At 35.5% G+C, this 19,482-nt stretch overlaps 1 protein-coding gene across 1 annotated transcript in view; it reads left to right on the top strand.

Moving 5' to 3' along the window:
• The window catches only part of Trim23 (tripartite motif containing 23), a 34,766-nt gene that overhangs the window by 9,770 nt on the left and 5,514 nt on the right, over nucleotides 1-19,482 (top strand). The window contains exons 3-10 of the mRNA XM_070031233.1: nucleotides 564-685; nucleotides 4,260-4,538; nucleotides 5,239-5,421; nucleotides 6,196-6,411; nucleotides 11,820-11,954; nucleotides 16,006-16,135; nucleotides 16,624-16,734; nucleotides 18,024-18,148. Coding sequence (XP_069887334.1) covers nucleotides 564-685; nucleotides 4,260-4,538; nucleotides 5,239-5,421; nucleotides 6,196-6,411; nucleotides 11,820-11,954; nucleotides 16,006-16,135; nucleotides 16,624-16,734; nucleotides 18,024-18,148 — 1,301 coding nt within the window. The remainder of the gene's footprint in view (nucleotides 1-563; nucleotides 686-4,259; nucleotides 4,539-5,238; nucleotides 5,422-6,195; nucleotides 6,412-11,819; nucleotides 11,955-16,005; nucleotides 16,136-16,623; nucleotides 16,735-18,023; nucleotides 18,149-19,482) is intronic.

The following is a 19,482-nucleotide window of genomic DNA, read 5'->3' as shown; positions in this document are numbered from 1 at the left end:
AACCACTAGAAAACCAGACGTGGTGCTGTGGCTCAAGCGGTAGGGCATTCGCCTTGAGCTGAAGAGCACAGGGAAAGTGCCCATGCCCAGAGTTCAAGCCCCATGACCAATAGGGGAAAACAAACAAACAACAGGCTTTGCACATGCTAAGTATGCACTCTACCACTAAACTTGATTCCTATCCACTATAGCATTTGAAAAAAGAAATAGAACAAAAAGTGCTCTCTGTAAATGTATTACTTTGTGATACTTTTTAAAAAATCATTTGTGAAATACTTTTTTTAGAAGATATAATTAAAAGTAATCAAATGTGTACAATTCAATGGTACCAAAATAGAATTTTAAAGTATATTTCTATTTGGAACACTTGTAGATTCTTGCTTTCTAAGAAAATATGAACAAAATATTTTAGCATAAAAAGCAAAATAGAATTTTCAAATTCAATGGTTTAGCCATTATTTATGATTAAACTATATGACTTAGAAATTAGTTTTGAGATATGGAGTAAAATAGTTAATATTCCACTTTGTTATAGTTAGTATTTGTTTTTATGTTTATTCTAGGAGATTCAGGTGTCTGGGGATTGAAAAAAAATTTTGCTTTACTGGAGCTTTTAGAACGACTGCAAAATGGTCATATTGGTCAGTATGGAGCTGCAGAAGAAGCCATTGGGATATCTGGAGAGGTATTGATCAAACTTGGTGACATGGTTATTACAAGATGAACTTTTCTTTCACTTTAAAACATTTGTCAGCACAATATTACTGTATTTACTTTAGCAGCTCCATTTTAGAAACACAGCTCTTCATTAAATTATAGTTCTGATTATAAAACTAGTTAATAGAACAAAAATAAAACTGATATGTAATTCTTTGAACATACCATGTCTAACTTATGTTTTATGTGTAAACTCTTTTTCTTATCATTGATCGTTAATTCTATGTTGACATTTTAAATTATTTGTCAGGTTTAGGAAACAGAAGATAGGATTGTTTCATGGAACAAACACACATTTCTTGTAATTGAGAAGCAAAATTGTTTCAATCTTTGGGTCTGTTTTTTACTTAAATAATGAATGATAACACTGATGTATTTTCTAATTTCTAGTTTTGAAAAATTAATTACTAAATCTCTCCTTCCAATTATAGCCTTTTAATATTCCATAAGGTCTCAAAACATTCTTGATTATATGATGTTATATTTTACCCACTTGAATACATCCTCAAGCCTTGAGTTTGTTTGAAAACAAACAAAATGCTTTGTACTTCATGAGAATTAAAAATAATATTTATAATTTTTTAATTTTCATTACCTTTAAGTAGTTGCACAGAGGAGTTGCCACTTAACAAAGCAGTTCATGAATACATCTTGATCAGTGCCACCCCTTTCAGCATTCTCCTGTTCCTCTGCACCTTACCCTTTCCTTCTATTTTCTTAATTTTGTAGGATCTGCTTTGAATTTTATGACTGCATTCTCCCCTTGCCCTTTTTTCTTCATCTTCCCTTTTACCTGGACCCCAAGCCACTTTGGAGAACCCCTTTCCTGGTGTTTATTTTGTTGGACCATGAGGAATTAATACCATTTGAGTTCTCTGAATCTACCATAAGAAATTATATTTAGAAGCTTACAGACTATATTTCTGTATTTGCCTAACTGTGGTTTTCAATCATGATTGTTCAGTAAACTCACCTCTGGAGCTATTAGAAAGCAATTGTAAATATCTTTAGAAAATAATACAAGAGGGGGCTGGGAAGGTGGCTCAGTGGTAGAGTGGTTGCCTTGCATGCATGAGGCCCTGGGTTTGATTCCTCAGCACCACATAAGCAAAAAGAAAAAAGCCAGAAGTGGCGCTGTGGCTCAAGTGGTAGAGCGCTAGCCTTGAGCTAAAGAGCTGAGGGACAGCGCCGAGGCCCAGAGTTCAGGCCCCACGACCGGACCCCCCCCCCAAAAAAAGGAAAGAAGATAATACAAGAGGTATCTCTCTCTATCTCCCTATGAGAGCACCCATATTCTGCTAGAGTGTGCCCCTGCCCTTCTGTGTTGGTCTGCTTTCTGTCTGTCTGCTTGCTTGCTTGTGTACTTACTCAATAAAACTCTGCCAAGTTTTCTTAAAAAAGAAAGGAAGAAAGGGAGGGAGGGAGGGAAGAAATGGAAGAAAAGGAAGGAAGGAAGGAAAGAAGGAAGGAAGGAAGCAGGAAAGAAGGAAAGAAAGAAGAAAATAATACAAGGAAGTAGAGTTGTGGCTCAAGTGGTAGAGCATTGGCTGTACTTAGTGAGAGCTGAGTTCAATCTCAATACTAGGACCAAAAAAAGTTTATGTTGGTATAATGAGACCTTTTCTCAAAAAAAGTCTCAAGTGTGGACGAATGCCTGCATGTGTTTAACTCCTAGAACTGTCAAACTGTCCCTTCTGAAAACAAAAATAAAACACTCATGGTAGCCATTAACATGTACAAATTTTGTTAGGTGCTCACTCTTGTAAGCCTAGTTGCTCAGTTCAACTGCTGTTGCAGTTCAGAGCTAGCCAAAGCAGACAAATTTCTGGGACTGTTATCACAAATTAATCAATAAAAAGGCAGAAGTAGAGCTGTGGCTCAAGTGGTAGATTACCAGCCTGAGCAAAAATGCTAAGCAAGAAGGCAAGGACCTGAGTTTAAGCCCCAGTACTGGCACCAAAAAAAAGATATACAGGTCTCATCCAAACTAATTTTTTAATAATCCTACATTGAATCTATGCATCTCTGTTTTCAAAACCTTCATAGCAAATTCTACTATATCAGATTCTTTAAATAGAATTGTGTTAAAAAAAATGAAACACTGTCACAATAGCTAGGATATGGAAACAACCCAGATGGCCCACCACAGATAAATGGATCCAAAAATTGTGGTATCTATACACAATGGAATATTATGCAGCCATTAGAAATGACAAAATAATGGCATTTGCAGGGAAATGGATGGAGCTAGAAGGAATCATGTTGAGCGAGGTAAGCCAAGAGCAAAGAGACAAACGGTACATGGTCTCCCTGATAAGTGGATGCTAAATCCAAAATGTTAGGTGATACGACAAAACTAACAGGACTTAAGAAACAAAGAACTCCCACTCATCTGGTCGAACCACTACTAAATATCCCCATGCTGCTGATCACATATATGGTGTATAACATGTGAACACCGTTATATGTTATAGACTGTGATAGACAATTTGGTCCAGGAAAGTTAGAATGAACTTGTGACTTTAAATGAGCATCATTATTCCACAATACTGTGAAAATTGGGAAATTATGTAATCACTTAATCACAATCAAAAAAAAAAAAAAAGAACCTCGGGGAAGGTAGGGAGGGAAGGGATGGTAGGGGAAAAACAATGGAGGGGGTAACAATGTTCAACCCTCTGTATAGTATCTTTACAATAAAAAAATAAAATTAAAAAAATGAAACACTGGAAATGTCTTTAATGGGTACCTTTTTAAAAAATCTTTATAATAAAGATATTTAACCTCTATACAGGGTAATTTTTTAGTATAAATTTGATGGATGAGACCTTGGCTCTAACTATGAATCCATGAGATCTAGGGAATGTAGCTTTGTAGCAGAGCACTTGCCTAACAATGCAAGAGGCACTGGGTTCAATCCTGCAATGGAGAGAGAGGAAGAGGCACCCAAGTACAAGAAGGAAGAAGAGAAAGGGAGAAACATAGATACTATATTCATGAGAATGGTTTAATTTTGGTCCCAAATTAGTAATCAACCTTAGAGCTAGCTTCTCACTTTTAGATTTAACTTCTCACTCATCTCTTAGATGAAAACTTTCTCAAATTATCTTAGTATTTAATTACTAGTACACTTTCATTATTAAATAAAATTTGTAGATCTTGGATTTGGGTTTTTGATCCAGACCACCAAACCAAAATAGAGTTTAATGACATATACTAAACTTCAGCATTTTACAGGCATCCAACTAAGCTGTAACCCTAATTAAATCAATTAATTGGTTGGTTGATTGAGCTGTAGCCAGTTGAGTTGTTTCATGTGCTTTACTTCCATTTTCTTATACTTGCTCCTCTTATACTTGTTGTTAGAGCCTGTTCTCAGAGCTATGCAGTTTGTGAAACATTTTGCTTTGATCACATAAACTTTACTTGGTATGTTAGACTTAAGGAATTTTCCCTTTTGACATCAAATACAAAGACTGTTCAAAGTTTGTTGTGTTATAATGAATGGGTTCAGTTTTAAGTCCTTAATTTTTGTTTATCAGAGCATCATTCGTTGTGATGAAGATGAAGCCCATGTTGCATCTGTATATTGCACTGTGTGTGCAACTCACTTGTGCTCAGAGTGTTCTCAAGTTACCCATTCCACAAAGACATTAGCAAAGCACAGGCGCGTGCCTTTAGCTGATAAACCTCATGAGAAAACCATGTGCTGTCAGCACCAGGTACATGCCATCGAGTTTGTTTGCCTGGAAGAAGGTTGTCAAACTAGCCCACTTATGTGCTGTGTCTGCAAAGAATATGGAAAACACCAAGGTCACAAGGTAGGAATTTAATTAAATTGGAAAGCTGTTTACCATCTGAACACTTATTTTAATGACCTGGTTCTTTATGCTGGGTTAAAGAGTTAAGTGATAATAAATAAATGAGAAATTTAACTTCTGAGTTGATAAAAATGTTAGAGAGATCTTATTTCTTTTGAGCAGAGAATAAAAATTCTCTTGTTGCTGGGCACTGGTGGCTATTCAGGAGGCTGAGATCGGGGGATCACAGTGCGAAGCCAGCTTGGGCAGGAAAGTCTGTGAGACTCTCATCTCCATTAACCACCAGAAAACCAGAAGTAGATCTATAGCTCAAAGTGGTAGAGCTGTAGCCTTGAGCAGAAAAGGTCAGAGACAGTGCCCAGACTGATTTCAAGCCCTATGATGGACAAAAAAATTCTCCATGTGCATGTTTTCATAACAGTCTATTTTATCTGATGATGAACTATTACTTGTGATATAACTTCAGAGATAATTTCTTGGTTTCTTGCTTAGTCATAAATGGATTTCTAAATTTTTAATTATTTACAATCTTTTATAAAGGAATTACAATTCAAATTTTTAAACTTACGTTATATTTTTTAAAATATGTTATAAAAACCAACTATAATGATATTCTTTTGTATTGGGGCGATTTAAGCAGTTTTTTGTATCATTCATCAATACTATGAATTGTTTTTTATAATTATGTTGTATTTTACAGCATTCAGTATTGGAACCAGAAGCTAACCAGATCCGAGCATCAATTTTAGATATGGCCCATTGTATACGGACCTTCACTGAGGAAATCTCAGATTATTCCAGAAAATTAGTTGGAATTGTTCAGCACATTGAAGGAGGAGAACAAATAGTGGAAGATGGAATCGGAATGGCTCACACAGAACATGTATGAATTTTTTTTATTCCTCCTTTATTTTCCCCTTTTTCATTCTCACTTTTTCACCTTCTAGTAAGTATTACACAAGTACAATGCCAGTACTGTACTAGTTATCAGTAATGTTTAAAAAGTTTTCATTTCAGCTCGGTGCTGGTGGCTTACACTTCGTAACCACTTCCTAACTACTCAGGAGGCTGAGATCTGAGGATTGCAGTTCAAAGTGAGGCCAGGCAGGAAAGTCAGTGAGACTTATCTCCAGTTAACCACCAGAAAAGCAAATGTGGAGCATTTAATTATTAATACTGATTGAAGCAGTAACTTGGTGGCATTAAAATAATTAGTTGAAATATAGTAATACTTGGTCAAGTTGTAAGAAGAGATGGTGAGACATGACAGATTGTGGCTATATTTTGAAACCAGTAAAATTTGCTCAGGGACTAGTTGTAGAATATGAAGAGAAATATATGGATAATATATACATTTATTGTGTATGTGTGTTTTTTGTTTTTATATTTTTACTTCTGCAACACAGATGGAGTTTTCATTTATTGAAATGGAGGTAACTTTGATTGGAGGTGAGGAAGAATGTGATTAGATAGTCCATTTTGCTTGAGATATAATTTATAAATTGTTGGATAATCAAGATTTATAGTTGAAAAGGAATATCTAATGTGAAAATAAATATTTTGAATTGTTAAAGGCATAGATATATTCAAATTTTTTATATTTTTATACAACATGTTCATTACAGTTATAATTAATTAAAAACTTTTATTTTCTTAGGTACCAGGTACTGCAGAAAATGCCCGATCGTGTGTCCGTGCTTATTTTTCTGATCTACATGAAACTCTCTGTCGTCAGGAAGAAATGGCTCTAAGTGTTGTTGATGCTCATGTTCGAGAAAAATTGATTTGGCTTAGGCAGCAACAAGAAGATATGACTATTTTGTTGTCTCAGGTTTCAACAGCATGTCTGCATTGTGAAAAGACTTTACAGCAGGTAGGTAATTTAAATGTGGTTAGGAGGGCTGGGAATGTGGCTTAGTGGTAGAGTGCTTACCTAGCATGCATGAAGCCCTGGGTTTGTTTCCTCAGTACCACATACACAGAAAAAACCAGAAATGGCGCTGTGGCTCAAGTGGTAGTGCTAGTCTTGAGCAAAAAATGCTCAGGGACAGTGCCCAGGCCCTGAGTTCAAGCCCTATGACCAACCCCTCCCCCCAAAAAAAATGTGGTTAGGGCTACGATTGTTAGACTTAAGTAGCTAATTATCAGGGATACACACTATTTTTTTAGATATGCACACTATTCATTTTAGTGAATATTTGGGTTTTGCTACATGTTTTAACATTATACTTAGGACATGTGTTTCTAACTTCAAAACATTCCATCAACTGTATCAGTATCTTATTTGCTCTCCCTATCATAAAAGCTCTGGATTCTGTGAGCTCTCTTAACTTGTCATTCCTTCAGTCATGACTAGACTTCTTGATCTCCTTTGCCAAGCATATTCTTTCTCTGCTCAGAATGCTTTTATCTCTGTCTCTGCTTGTAGAAATTTTACTTTTTTTTTTTTTGTGCCAGTCCTAGGGCTTCAACTCAGGGCCTAGGCACTGTCCTTAAGCATTTTGCTCAAGGCTAGCACTGTACCACTTGAGCCACAGCTCCACTTTTGACTTTTTGGTAGATAACTGGAGATAAGATTATCATTTGTACTGCAATCTTTAGATCTTTACCTCCTAATTATCTAGGAGTGTAAGCCACTAGCGACCACAGAATTTTCCTTTTTCTTTAAGGTCTTGCTCAAACATTTGGTCTTTGAAATTTTTTCTTTGTTGGTCTTGTTTTTCATGTTTTTCTCAAATGTACTACCTTTCTCTGTTCTAATTCAGTGGTTCTTGACTGCACTGTCACAGAAAACTTTATAATGGTTGTAGAATCACAAGCAGTGTGTTGCCCTGTTTGCACATTTACTTTTGTTGTTGTTGTTGTTGGTGGTGGTGGTGGTGGTGGTCATGGGTCTTGAACTTTGGGCTTAGGCACTATCCCTGAGCTCTTCAGCTCAAGGCTGGCAGTCTACCACTTGAGCCATAGTGCCACTTCTGGTTTTCTGGTGGCTAATTGGAGATAAGAGTTTCAAAGACTTTCCTGCAAGGCTGGTTTGAACTACAAACCTCAGATCTCAGCTTCCTGAGTATCTAGGATTACAAGCGTGAGCCACTGGCACCCGGCCACATTTACTTTTTAAATGAGATTCGAGGTCCTTATAACAGAGATGTCTATATTTTGTTGTTATTTTCTTTTGCATTGTCTTTCAGAAGTAGGAGATATAAAAATATTTATATCTCAGCTGGGTGTTGGTGGCCACAACAGACAAAAAAAGTCATAACTCTAGGAATTTTGGAAGAGCTATGGTCTATATTTACCGACAGACTTTTTCTCTTAATCATCTGATTATACTTAGATGAGTGTAGCCTGTAACTGGATCAGTGTTGAATTGTTCATTATTTAGTCTTTCTCACATTTCATTGAACAGCTGATGTATATTCATTAAAGTAGTCTTTCAGCTCCAATCCTGCTCTTCATCATCTGCTTTGTGATGCTGGTGCTAGACCTATACAATCTACTTATCTGTATTTTCAGCAAGCTCCATATTAAGTGTTGTCAAGTAAGAGTTTCTGCAAATACAGAAAACTTAAACAAAGGAACTAATAGAAAATCATGAATTTGTTTACTTCCAAGGAAAAGTTTTTGTCATCCTTCCCCTCCAAAGAACTGATGTGTCATCTAGATATGTATTGTTGATTTATTTATATATCGAGTGTGTATTCTGTGCTAGGAACATTTTAGTACTTAAGGTATAATGGCTGGAAAGCACAAGGGAAGGGGTAGCATTATCCCAAAAGAAATGTACTCTTTGCCTGATGTATGTAACTGTAACCCTTCTGTACATTACCTTTATAATAACAAAAAATTTAAGGATGATATAACTCATATAAGTCATAATCTTGTGGAACTAGCATCCTAGCAAAGAATAAACTATACCATAGCTACATAAGTAAATTTTTTGTTAGAAAGTAATAAAGAACTAAGGGGAAAAGAACTTTACAAATATTATTCATAAAAGAAATGGCTACAGCAAAAGTCCTAGGGCAGCATATATTCAAAGGCTAGCAAAAAAAATCTGGAATAAGCAAAGGAAGGGATAAGAAGAGTTGAAATTAGTGGTAGTAGGAATTTTATGCAAGGAATGCCCTGTGGACCACTGTAAGAATTTCAACTATAACTGAGGTGGAGCAATGGTGTAGGTTTTGAACAACAGAGTGACTTGATCATAGTGATAGAAGGACCACTCTAGCTAATGTATGAAAAATAGAAGGTGAAGAACTATTTAATGAAAACTATAAAAACTTAAAGAAAGAAATTATAGAGGACACCAGGAAATGGAAAGACCTTCCATGTTCTTGGATAGGCAGACTTAATATAGTGAAAATGGCCATACTGCCAAAATTGATATACAAATTCAACACAATTCCAAAAATTCATATGGAACAACAAAAAACCTAGAATAGCCAAAACAATTCTAGGCAAAAAAAAAAAAAAAAGACAACATGTGAGGGGTCTCGATGTCGGACTTCAAACTCTACTATAGAGTCATAATAACAAAGACAGCTTGGTACTGGCACAAAAACAGACTCAAAGACCAATGGAATAGAATAGAAGATCCAGAAATAAAACCACATGCCTACAGTCAGCTGATATTTGGCAAAGGAGCCAAAGACACACAATGGAAGAAGCACAGCCTCTTCAACTACTGGTGCTGGGAAAACTGGGCAGAAAACTAAAAGTGGACCCCACCCTGTCACCATGCACTAACATCAACTCAAAATGGATTAAAGACCTTAACATCAACCCTGAAACTCTGAAATTATTTCAGGATAGAATATGAGAGACACTTGAACTTATAGGCACAGGCAGGAATTTCCTGAACAGAGTTCCAGGGTCACAACAAATTGGAGAGACACTCGACAAATGGGACTACCTTAAAATAAAAAAGTTTCTGTACAGCTAAAGCTATAGCAACCAAACTAGAAAGATAGGCAACTAACTGGGAAAAAATATTTGCCAGCAATATATCAGACAAGGGGTTAATATCCAGTATATACAGGGAACTCAAGAAACGAACCCCTCCCAAATCCAACAAACCAATTACTAAATGGACAAGGGAACTAAGGAGAGACTTCTTAGAAGAAGAGATAAAAAATGGCAAAGAAATACATGAGGAAATGAAATGTTCACCATCCCTGTTATAAAGGAAATGCAAATAAAGACAATCCTGAGATACCACCTTACCCCAGTTAGAATAACCCACATCCAAAAGTCTGCCAATGACAAATGCTGGAGGGGATGCGGAGAAAGAGGAACCCTATTACACTGCTGGTGGGAATGTACACTTATACAACCACTTTGGAAAGAGGGAACAGCTGACACTAAGCAAAAGGAAAGAAATGGACATATCACCCGATGTGGAAGAAATAACTATTTCAAAGCTTATAGAACTCATAAACTTTATAGACCATGATAAAGACAATTTGCCCCATGAAGGTTAGAATGTGTTTGTGACTTTAAGTATCACTATCCCACAATACTGTGAAATTTATATAATCACTTAATCACAATAAAAAATTGCAAAAAAAAGAAAAATAGAAGGTGAATTTGAAAGAGAGATAGAAGGAATTAATTAGGAAGCTATTATAGAATTGCAGCTGAGGCATATTGTAGTGGCTTAAATATTGAGTGTTAGAAGTACCCAGGTTATGGCTAGGCCTGTGGATGCATGCCTGTAATCCCAGATACTTGGTAGGTAGATTTAGGAGGACTACAGTTCAATGACAACTCAGAAAAGTTAGTGGGACCCAATCTTAAAAGCAATCTGATGTGGATGAACACACTACTTTCTCACCTACCTGAATGACAGAGATAGGGGAGGATCAAGAAAGAGGAGGATTGTGATCTGTGGCCAGTCTGCAAAATCACAGAACATTCTCTGAAAAACAAACTAAAAAAAAAAAAACACAAAAAACTATCAAAAGAATTGGGGCCATGGCTTATATGGTAAAATGCTTGTCTAGCAAAGCAAGGTCCTAGTACTACAAAAATAAATAAGAATTTTTAAATGCTCAGATGATGAATATTCATTCACTAGGATTTGTTGAAAGGAGAGATGATGGAGAGAGAGAGAGAGAGAGAGAGAGAGAGAGCAACAATTACTTCAAGGGTTTTATTTTGAGCAACTGAACAATAGAATTGCTATTAACCAAATGGAGTATTTATCAATAACTAAAATAGATAATATCACTGTTTTCATTGAACTTACATATCTAGAGATCTTTTTCAAATGAAGACTGTATTAGTATGTACTTATAGAGAGAGAGAGAATGTACATAAGGGGCTGGGAAGGTGGCTCAGTGGCAGAGCGCTTGCCTTGCATGCCTGAGGCCCTGGGTTTGATTCCTCAGCACCACATGAGCAAAAAGAAAAAAGCTGGAAGTGGCGCTGTGGCTCAAGTGGTAGAGCGCTAGCCTTGAGCTGAAGAGCTGAGGGACAGTGCCCAGGCCCAGAGTTCAGGCCCCACGACTAGACCCAAAAATATAAATAAATAAAATAAAATAGAATGTACATAAGTACACATTTCCAGTGTATACATATGTATGCTTTATTTTTAATGGAAATGCTTTATTTTAAAGAGAGGATCTAGAGATCTAGAATGAGGAAATTTCACAGTTTAAGTTTTAGTATTTTTAAACTAATGTATGTACATTCTAAAGTATATTTTAAACATTTTGTAGAGTGAAATAGAGACACAGAAATATGTAATAGATGTTCAGCTGCCTGAAATTTTAGGCTGATCATTAGTGTCTAATCAGGCACCCATATCAAGTAATAAAAGTGTCATTATCTTCTTCCTTGTGTTCTTTACCTCCCTTCTCCCACAGGATAGATCACTTTCTTGACCCGCATGTTTCATTTGGCCATTTTAGTAATTAATATTACATTTGATCTTAATCAAAAGGCTGAGAAGCAATTGCCTTGATAATTAAAATAAATGGAATTATACAGAATAAGCTCTTCTTTTACTTAACATTGTGAGTTCACATAATCATGTTGTTAGTTATGTTTTGTTCTCATTCCGAAGTGTAGTGTTCCATTTGTGAATATACCATAATTTATAATCCATTCATTTGTTGGAAGGAACTTAAATTATTTATTGCTACCTAGTTATTATTATCTAGTCAAATTTATATTGAAATCAACTTTGAATACTGTAATATTCAACTGACTTATTTCAAATTAGTATGGTAATATCTTCTTATAGAAAAATTAATAAGATTTATTTCTCTTTTCTAGGATGATTGTAGAGTTGTTTTGGCAAAACAGGAAATTACAAGATTATTGGAAACCTTGCAGAAACAGCAACAACAGTTTACAGAGGTTGCAGATCATATTCAATTGGATGCTAGCATTCCTGTCACTTTTACAAAGGTAAGGTAGCTTACTTTAATTATTGGTCTCTTTTTCTTTTTTTCTTTTAATTTGTAATGTTGGGAGTGAACCTAAGGCTTAGAACATCCTGGAAAACCACTTTACTACTGAGGTATAGCCCAACCCCTTTAGATATATTTTTTGATCAGTCATAATTGATGTACATTAAATAATTATCTTGAGACAATCAGATAATTCATGAATTATATATTCATGAATTATTTTGAAGAAAAGCTTTTATTAGTGGAAAATAGGAACAAGTGACATAATGAATCTTCTTTTTCAAATCAGTTAGTTTTAAGCCCTATAAACATCTTTTTTCTTCCTCTTATCTATAGCTTCCTAGAGTATTCTAAAACAAATCCTAAAGTTATTTCATCCTAACATTGTGTCATTTCATGTATGAGATATTTTAATTACATCTCCAAAAATTAGGGACTCTGAGAAAAATTAATCACTCATGCCCCCAAATTTGAAATTAATCTCTAATATTTTCACTAATATTATCAACTAAACCATATTCCAATTTCTCTGATTCCTTCAAACCTTTTTTTTGTGTGTATGCCAGTACTGGGGCTTGAATTCAGGCCCTGGATGCTGTCCCTTAGCTCTTTTGCTCCCTTCAAGTCTGGCACTTTACCATATAACCATAACTTCATGCCAAGCTTTTTGCTGGCTAATTGGAGATAAATGTCTCACAGACTTTCTTGCACAGGCTGGTTTAGAACCATGATCCTCAGATCTCAGCCTTCTGAATCGTATTATAGAATAGTGCCCATACTTGATTGGTATATTTATTTCTTTTTATACCTAGTATAAAAAAGAATTTTAGAAAGGATTTAGAAAGGATCATGAGCTTCATCTTGCTTATCTTGCTTTTGTTTTTTAGAGACAATTTACTTTTTTTTTTCTAATTGTATGAAACATTTACAGAGTTTAGAGTCCAATCTGAAAAGTAAGGTTTTTTCAGAGAAGTCTAGCTTCTATTGTATCTTCCTCTACCTCCTTTTTTATAGTGTTCAACATAGAAAACAATGCATAATTTTTAAGTTTTTCATATCACTAAAATATAAATGTAGTTCTATATTTTATGCCTTCTTGCTACATTTCAAGGTAAAATACATGCTTTTTAAACTATTGCTATTTGAGGAGATTAAGTAGGAAAAAATAGAAAGAGAAACATTTCTTGTTCCCCATGCATGAAATGAGTTAAAGACCCAAAATAGTGGCTCCTTTGTGTAGCTTTTAAACTTTCTGAGCTGAGCAAATACATATGGTCTTGTCAGTCTAGCAACATCTACTAAATGGTGAGTAAGATGGATGAGGCTCATGAAGGTAACCTTCAGGACTTCCTTTTGATAATGACTTTTGTCCTCTCAGCCCCTACCTGGATTTTTACCTTTTCCAAGGATGAGTTATTTATATATTTCCTCCTAAAATTTAGAAGATAGGCTAGAGTTAGATAGCCCCTTCTATGTCTCCTAATCTGGTGATTTAAGATTAAAATGAGGAGCCAGAGCGGCTCACACTTGTTGTTCTAGCTAGTCTGGATGCTGAGATCTGAGACTATAATTTTCAATTAACCACATGAAAGTCTGAAATGGAAGTGTGGCTTAAATGGTTGAGTATCAGCCTTGTGCACAAAAACTAAGGGACAGCACTCTCACCAATATACAATACGCACACACACATACACACACACAAGATTAAAAGGAGTTAACTTCTGAATCTACCTTCTTGATACTGATTAAAAATAATATGTGATTTCCCTGACTCTTCATCTATTTTGTATCATTTTCCCTTAAATGATTTTGTTCCCTTTTAATCCTAAAAAAGGGGTATAAAGGGTCAATTATCTGTTCTATAGCTGCTTTATGATAAGAGTGAATTGTTGACCCTACCTGGAAAAAGGGAACCAAAACGATATTTTCCTCTCCAATATAGAAGGTGACATGGGAAGTTCAGTTGTTAGAAAATTCTGTTGACAGGTTGCCACAATGATGACCATAAAACATCATTTTCTATTTCTAAAATTAAAGATCTAACCTGTAGATGACAAAAACAAAATTGACATAGTTGAAATTTTGATAAAGTTTAGCAGTTTATAAAAAGTCTTCCTATTTTCACTACATAGAGCAGTTAGGATAATAATTACAATTGACAGCATTCTATGAGCACCATCAAGCTCTTCTTGTTCTGTACTGTGGAACAAATCTTTGGCAAGGTAAAATAAAGAATAGGTATATACATAGCACTGATAAAAGTCTTAACTTTATGTTTCATTCAAGCTTAGGGAATAGCATATGTACTTTTTTCTCTTGTTTCTTTTTCAGCTAAGTATATATCCTAAAGATCACTCCATAGTAGTTTATAGGACATTTTTACTTCATTTTTACAGCTACAAGTTTCTTTATTTTGATTCATTGTTTTGTTTAAAAAACCACATAATATCAAATTATCATCTTACCTGTTTTTAAAAATATAAGTAAATATGATTAAGTATATTCATAATGTTTTGAAATAAATCTTGAGAACATTTAATCATTTGTTTACTCATGTATTTATGTATTTATTTATTTTGCCTGTCCTTGGACTTGAATTTGGGGTCTGGGCACTGTCCCTGAACTTCTTTTGTTCAAGGCTAACACTACCACTTAAGCCACAGTGCCATTTCCAGCTTTATCTGTTTCTGTGGTATTGAGGAATCAAACCCCAGGCCTCATGCATGCTAGGCAAGGACGCTACCATTAAGCCACTTTCCCAGCCTCTTCTCATCTCATAAATCTGAAACTGTACCCTTTAAACATCAACTTCACTTATCCCTACTCTTGGCCCCTGGTTAACCCCCATTCACCTGTTGCTATAAATTTGATTAGCTCTTTTAAGATTACCGTATCTGTCCTGTCCCAGCATGTGAATGCTAGGATTATAGGCAAGTACCACAATGTCAGCATTCTTTGTAAGGTGAAAAAAATCAGAAATGATCTAAAATCTAACAGTTGTGCATTGGCTACATTGTGATTCATTGAATGTAATGAAGCCATTAAAAAAAGCTTTGATTTTTTTTTTTTTTTTTTTTTTTTTTGTCGGTCGTGGGCTTGAACTCTGGGCCTGGGCGCTGTCCCTCAGCTCTTCAGCTCAAGGCGAGCGCTCTACCACTTGAGCTACAGCGGTTTCCTGGTGGCTTATTGGAGATAGGAGTTTCACCATCTCTCCTGCCCAGGCTGGCTTTGAACCGCGATCCTCAGATCTCAGCCTCCCGAGTAGCTAGGATTACAGGCATGAGCCACCAGCGCCCGGCAAAAGCTTTGATTTTTATGTATTGAAATTAAAATTCAGTCATACAATGTTGAGTGGAAAATGTTAGTATTATTTGTTTTAAAAGGCATAATCAGCCAGGTGTGGTGGTACATGCCTATGGTCTCATCGAATCGAGAGGTAAAGTTTAAGAAAATAGTGGTTCAAGGCCAGCCCAGGGAAAATTATCGCAAGCCTTATCTGAAAAACAGACAAACAGAAACAAAAGTAGTAAAGTGTTTGCTAGGCAAGCTTGAGGCCCTGAATTCAATCCCTGGTACCATAAAAAGAAAAAAAAAAGAAGCATATTTGTTTGGTTTCTGTATTTTAGTGAGTTCCTAGGGAGGTGTGTGAAGGGATATGCATCCCAAGTCAGAACAGTAGCTATTTCTGGGGATTGAGGAGTAGTTTGTATCTTTAACTATTTTAATTTTTGAGTACAGTCATACTTTAATTTTTGAGTACAGTTTAAAAAAACACATTGAAAGAAGATTTGCTTGAACTAGGGTCTGGAAAAAGTAAATAGGTATATGTGTTTTTCAAAATTCATGCCATAGCTGAGTGGTTAGTTTTACTAAGGCATTTGTAGTTTTGTTAATGAATTCATCTCCTTGAGAAGATCAGATTTAAGGGATTTTGAGGATGAAAGGGAGACATTGAAGATAAACTAAGGTGCTTTAGAAATGTGTGAGTGATGTCACATTTTAACTTCATATCAAAATTATAAAAGAGTTTAAAATTTTCTAAATTATAGGACAATAGAGTTCACATTGGACCCAAAATGGAAATTCGAGTTGTTACATTAGGTTTAGATGGTGCTGGAAAAACTACTATTTTGTTTAAGTTAAAACAGGATGAGTTCATGCAGCCCATTCCAACAATTGGTAAGTATGAATACAGCTTTTTTACCTTCTTGGACATTGTGTAGATAAACTCTACCTTACAGCTGTATGCTCTGGGTCTTCCTTGATATTGTTGTGCAGGTGGCTTTTTTGAGGCTGTAAGATACCACCATTAGAGAGAAAAAAGATTCTGTGACTATGGGATTGAAATGTAATTAGTGGGATAGTAAGAAAGAACTGACGGGGCAGTTAGAAGAAACAAATGATTGGTGACCTTGACTCAGAGTTAGGAGTGAGAAGATAGTAATGCTACAGACCCACAGAATTCCAAGGTCTTGTGAATTCCAAGATCCTAAGGACCGTGGTGGAGGTAGAGAGGGCAGTAGGGATAAAGTTGGTTGGGTTTCAGTAGCTACTGATGAATACAGAAAATTCCTAAATCACAATTATAAACTGGGTTGTCTGTGTTTGATGTGTCATTCATTGGAAACATAAATAGAGTATAAAAGTAATTTATTTTTGCTAAACAGGTTTCAATGTGGAAACTGTAGAATATAAAAATCTAAAATTCACTATTTGGGATGTTGGTGGAAAACACAAATTAAGACCATTGTGGAAACATTATTACCTTAATACCCAAGGTAAGAGTCAAGGATAACGTCATTATTTTTAAAGGTTTCAGGATGTTAGTTTTCAGCAAACTAATTTGACTAGCAAAACTGATGTTTGGATAGTAAATACTTGAATACATATCAGAGGATAGCCCCTTATTTTTTTAAAGAAATGATGGTGGTTATGCATTTTTGATGTATTCATGACAAGCCATTATTATTAGAATGAAAACAATACTTACCTTAGATGTATAGGCAGTTAAGAGCACTTATCTCTTGATTGCTCTTAACATGTAAAGTATATTAGTATCCACAAGGGTGTGATTACTGGCAATGCGGTGGTGGCATAGAATCAAATATTTGGTAAATATTTGGTATGTGGTCCTGCTATTTTCTATCTATCTATTTCTCCATTCTACACTTTTGCCTCTTATACCCCAACATGAAGCTTGTGTATGTGTGTGTGTGTGTATGTGAGAGAGGGGGGAGTGAGGGGGAGAGAGAGGGAGGGGGGAGAGAGAGAGAGAGAAAGAGAGAGAGAGAGAGAGAGAGAGAGAGAGAGGTGCTTAAACCTAGGGCCTGGATACTGTTCCTTAGCTTTTTTGCTCAAGATTGGCATTCTACCACTTGAGCCTCAGCTCTACTTCTGACTTTCTAGTGGTTAACTTTTAGATAAGAGTCTCAAACTTTTCTAACTATGATCTTTATATATTGGTCTCCTGAGAAACTAGGATTATAGACATGAACCACTGTTTCCTGGTTGAACGTTCTATTTAAACACCTATTCCATATATCATCCTATTTCAACCTAAATGTGCACCTAGCTATTTATTTTTACTTTCAAGTTTTTGAGTTATTCTTAGTTTTAGTTGTAATTGATAGGAAAAAATAAAATTTTGAATTTGAAGGAATGTTCAAAACCTAGGGATATTTTGCCTGGGGGAATATTACTTTGGAGAGAAAAAGATGGTGATAGTGTTTTTAAAAGACTTTCGTAAAGGAAATAGTATTCAAAGAGTAAGGAGCATGTCAGTGGAAGATCTTAAGATATACATGTTCACAATATTTGAAAGAAAGTATTGATGGACAACACATTTGTGTTGTCATCAAATCCGTTATAGATGGGGAAACGAAGCCTGTGAAATATTCAGACGTACTCAAGATTATATATTGATTATTTTAGGTGCTCTGACCATTAAAAAGGCAGCCTTTGTATGAAAATAGAGTTAGTAAACAAATCTAGTTAGGATACAATAATTATAGCATTAAATATTTGAAACTTAACAAGTAACTACTTGATTTTTTTTTTATTTTGGTAGCTGTTGTATTTGTTGTTGACAGCAGTCATAGAGACAGAATTAGTGAATCACACAGTGAACTTGCAAAGTTGTTAACGGAAAAAGAACTACGGGATGCTTTGCTCCTGATTTTTGCTAACAAACAGGTAATTATTTTTGTAGCTTTGGATATTTCATAAGGCAGCTGGATAATACTTAATAGGAATTGATTCAGTAAATATTTACAAACTTTCTGCTAGTTTATTATGAATACAGTCTACATGGAAAGTGCTTTGTTGGGTACCCTGGTATGCAAAAGTATACCCTAATTATACAAAACAGAAATGATAGTTTATGTTCACTATAATTATATGAATAAATGTATGATTCTAAGAGAAAATTAGAAAATAATTTGAATAATACTGTAACAGGGACTTAAGACAGAAAAGTTCTGAAAGTAATTATCTTCCAAGCTTTAACAAGTAGGATTTCAAGAGGTAGAGGAAGAATCAGGCACCAGTGGCTTATGCTTGTAATCCTAGCTTCTCAGGAGGCTGAGACCTGAGAATGACATTTCAAAGCCAGCTAAGTCCAGAGATTCTTAACTCCAATTAGTCATAGAAAAAGCCAGAAATGGAGCTGTGGCTCAAGTGATAGAGCATTAGCCTTAAGCAAAAAAAAAAAAGCTCAAAGGCCCAGCATTCAAGTCCAAGGACTGACAAAAAAAAAGGTAGAGGCAGGAGTACCTTAGTTGAAAACTAGTTGAAGGCCATCTTGAGCTATGTAACCAAGGTTAATGATGTGACTATAAGGTAGAGAACTTGCCTAGCATGCACAAAATCCTGGGTTCAATTTCTAGAATTAAACAAAAATAGCATTTGAGTTGAAGTTATGGGATGCTTTTCAGTCTATATGTGAATGAAGAGCAATATAGGCAGAAAAAATAATGGCTTGAGTGGTTTTGGGGAGCATCAAATAGCAGTATGTAAGAGGTACAGGTAAAAGATAAAGAAAAAAATCTACAATACTAGATAAGGTACTAACAAATTTAGACCTGAGAAGTTTATAGACTTCTCAGCCTATTACATGAACAGACTGTAAATTTCAGGTTTTATGAGCAAAGAGAATAATCAAAATGTTTTTGGCAAGAGGGTGATAAGAATATGCCAGTGCCGGGCTCTGGTGGCTCATACTTGTAATCCTAGCTACTCAAGAGGCTGATATCTGAAGATCACAGTTCATAGCCAGCCTGGGCAGGAATGTCCATGAGATTCTTATCTCCAATTAACCACCAGAAAACCAGAAGTGGCACTGTGGCTCAAGTGGTAGAGCACTTGTCTTGAGCTGAAATGCTCAGGGCCCAGGCCCAAAGTTCAAGCCCCATGACCAACAAGAAAAAGAACATGCCAATTATTTAAACTGTAATTCTAGGGTATCAAACACAGAATTAATAAGAAAAAGGGAATCATGGCAAGGAGATTCAGTAAACTGCTTAAATAAT

The sequence above is a fragment of the Dipodomys merriami genome, unplaced genomic scaffold (genome assembly GCF_024711535.1).
Source record: "Dipodomys merriami isolate MVZ:Mamm:240054 unplaced genomic scaffold, mDipMer1.0.p SCAF_20, whole genome shotgun sequence".
NCBI classification, from domain to species: domain Eukaryota; kingdom Metazoa; phylum Chordata; class Mammalia; order Rodentia; family Heteromyidae; genus Dipodomys; species Dipodomys merriami.
The sequence above is the reverse complement of the archived record's forward strand: the minus strand, read 5'-3'. Positions and strand labels throughout refer to the sequence as shown.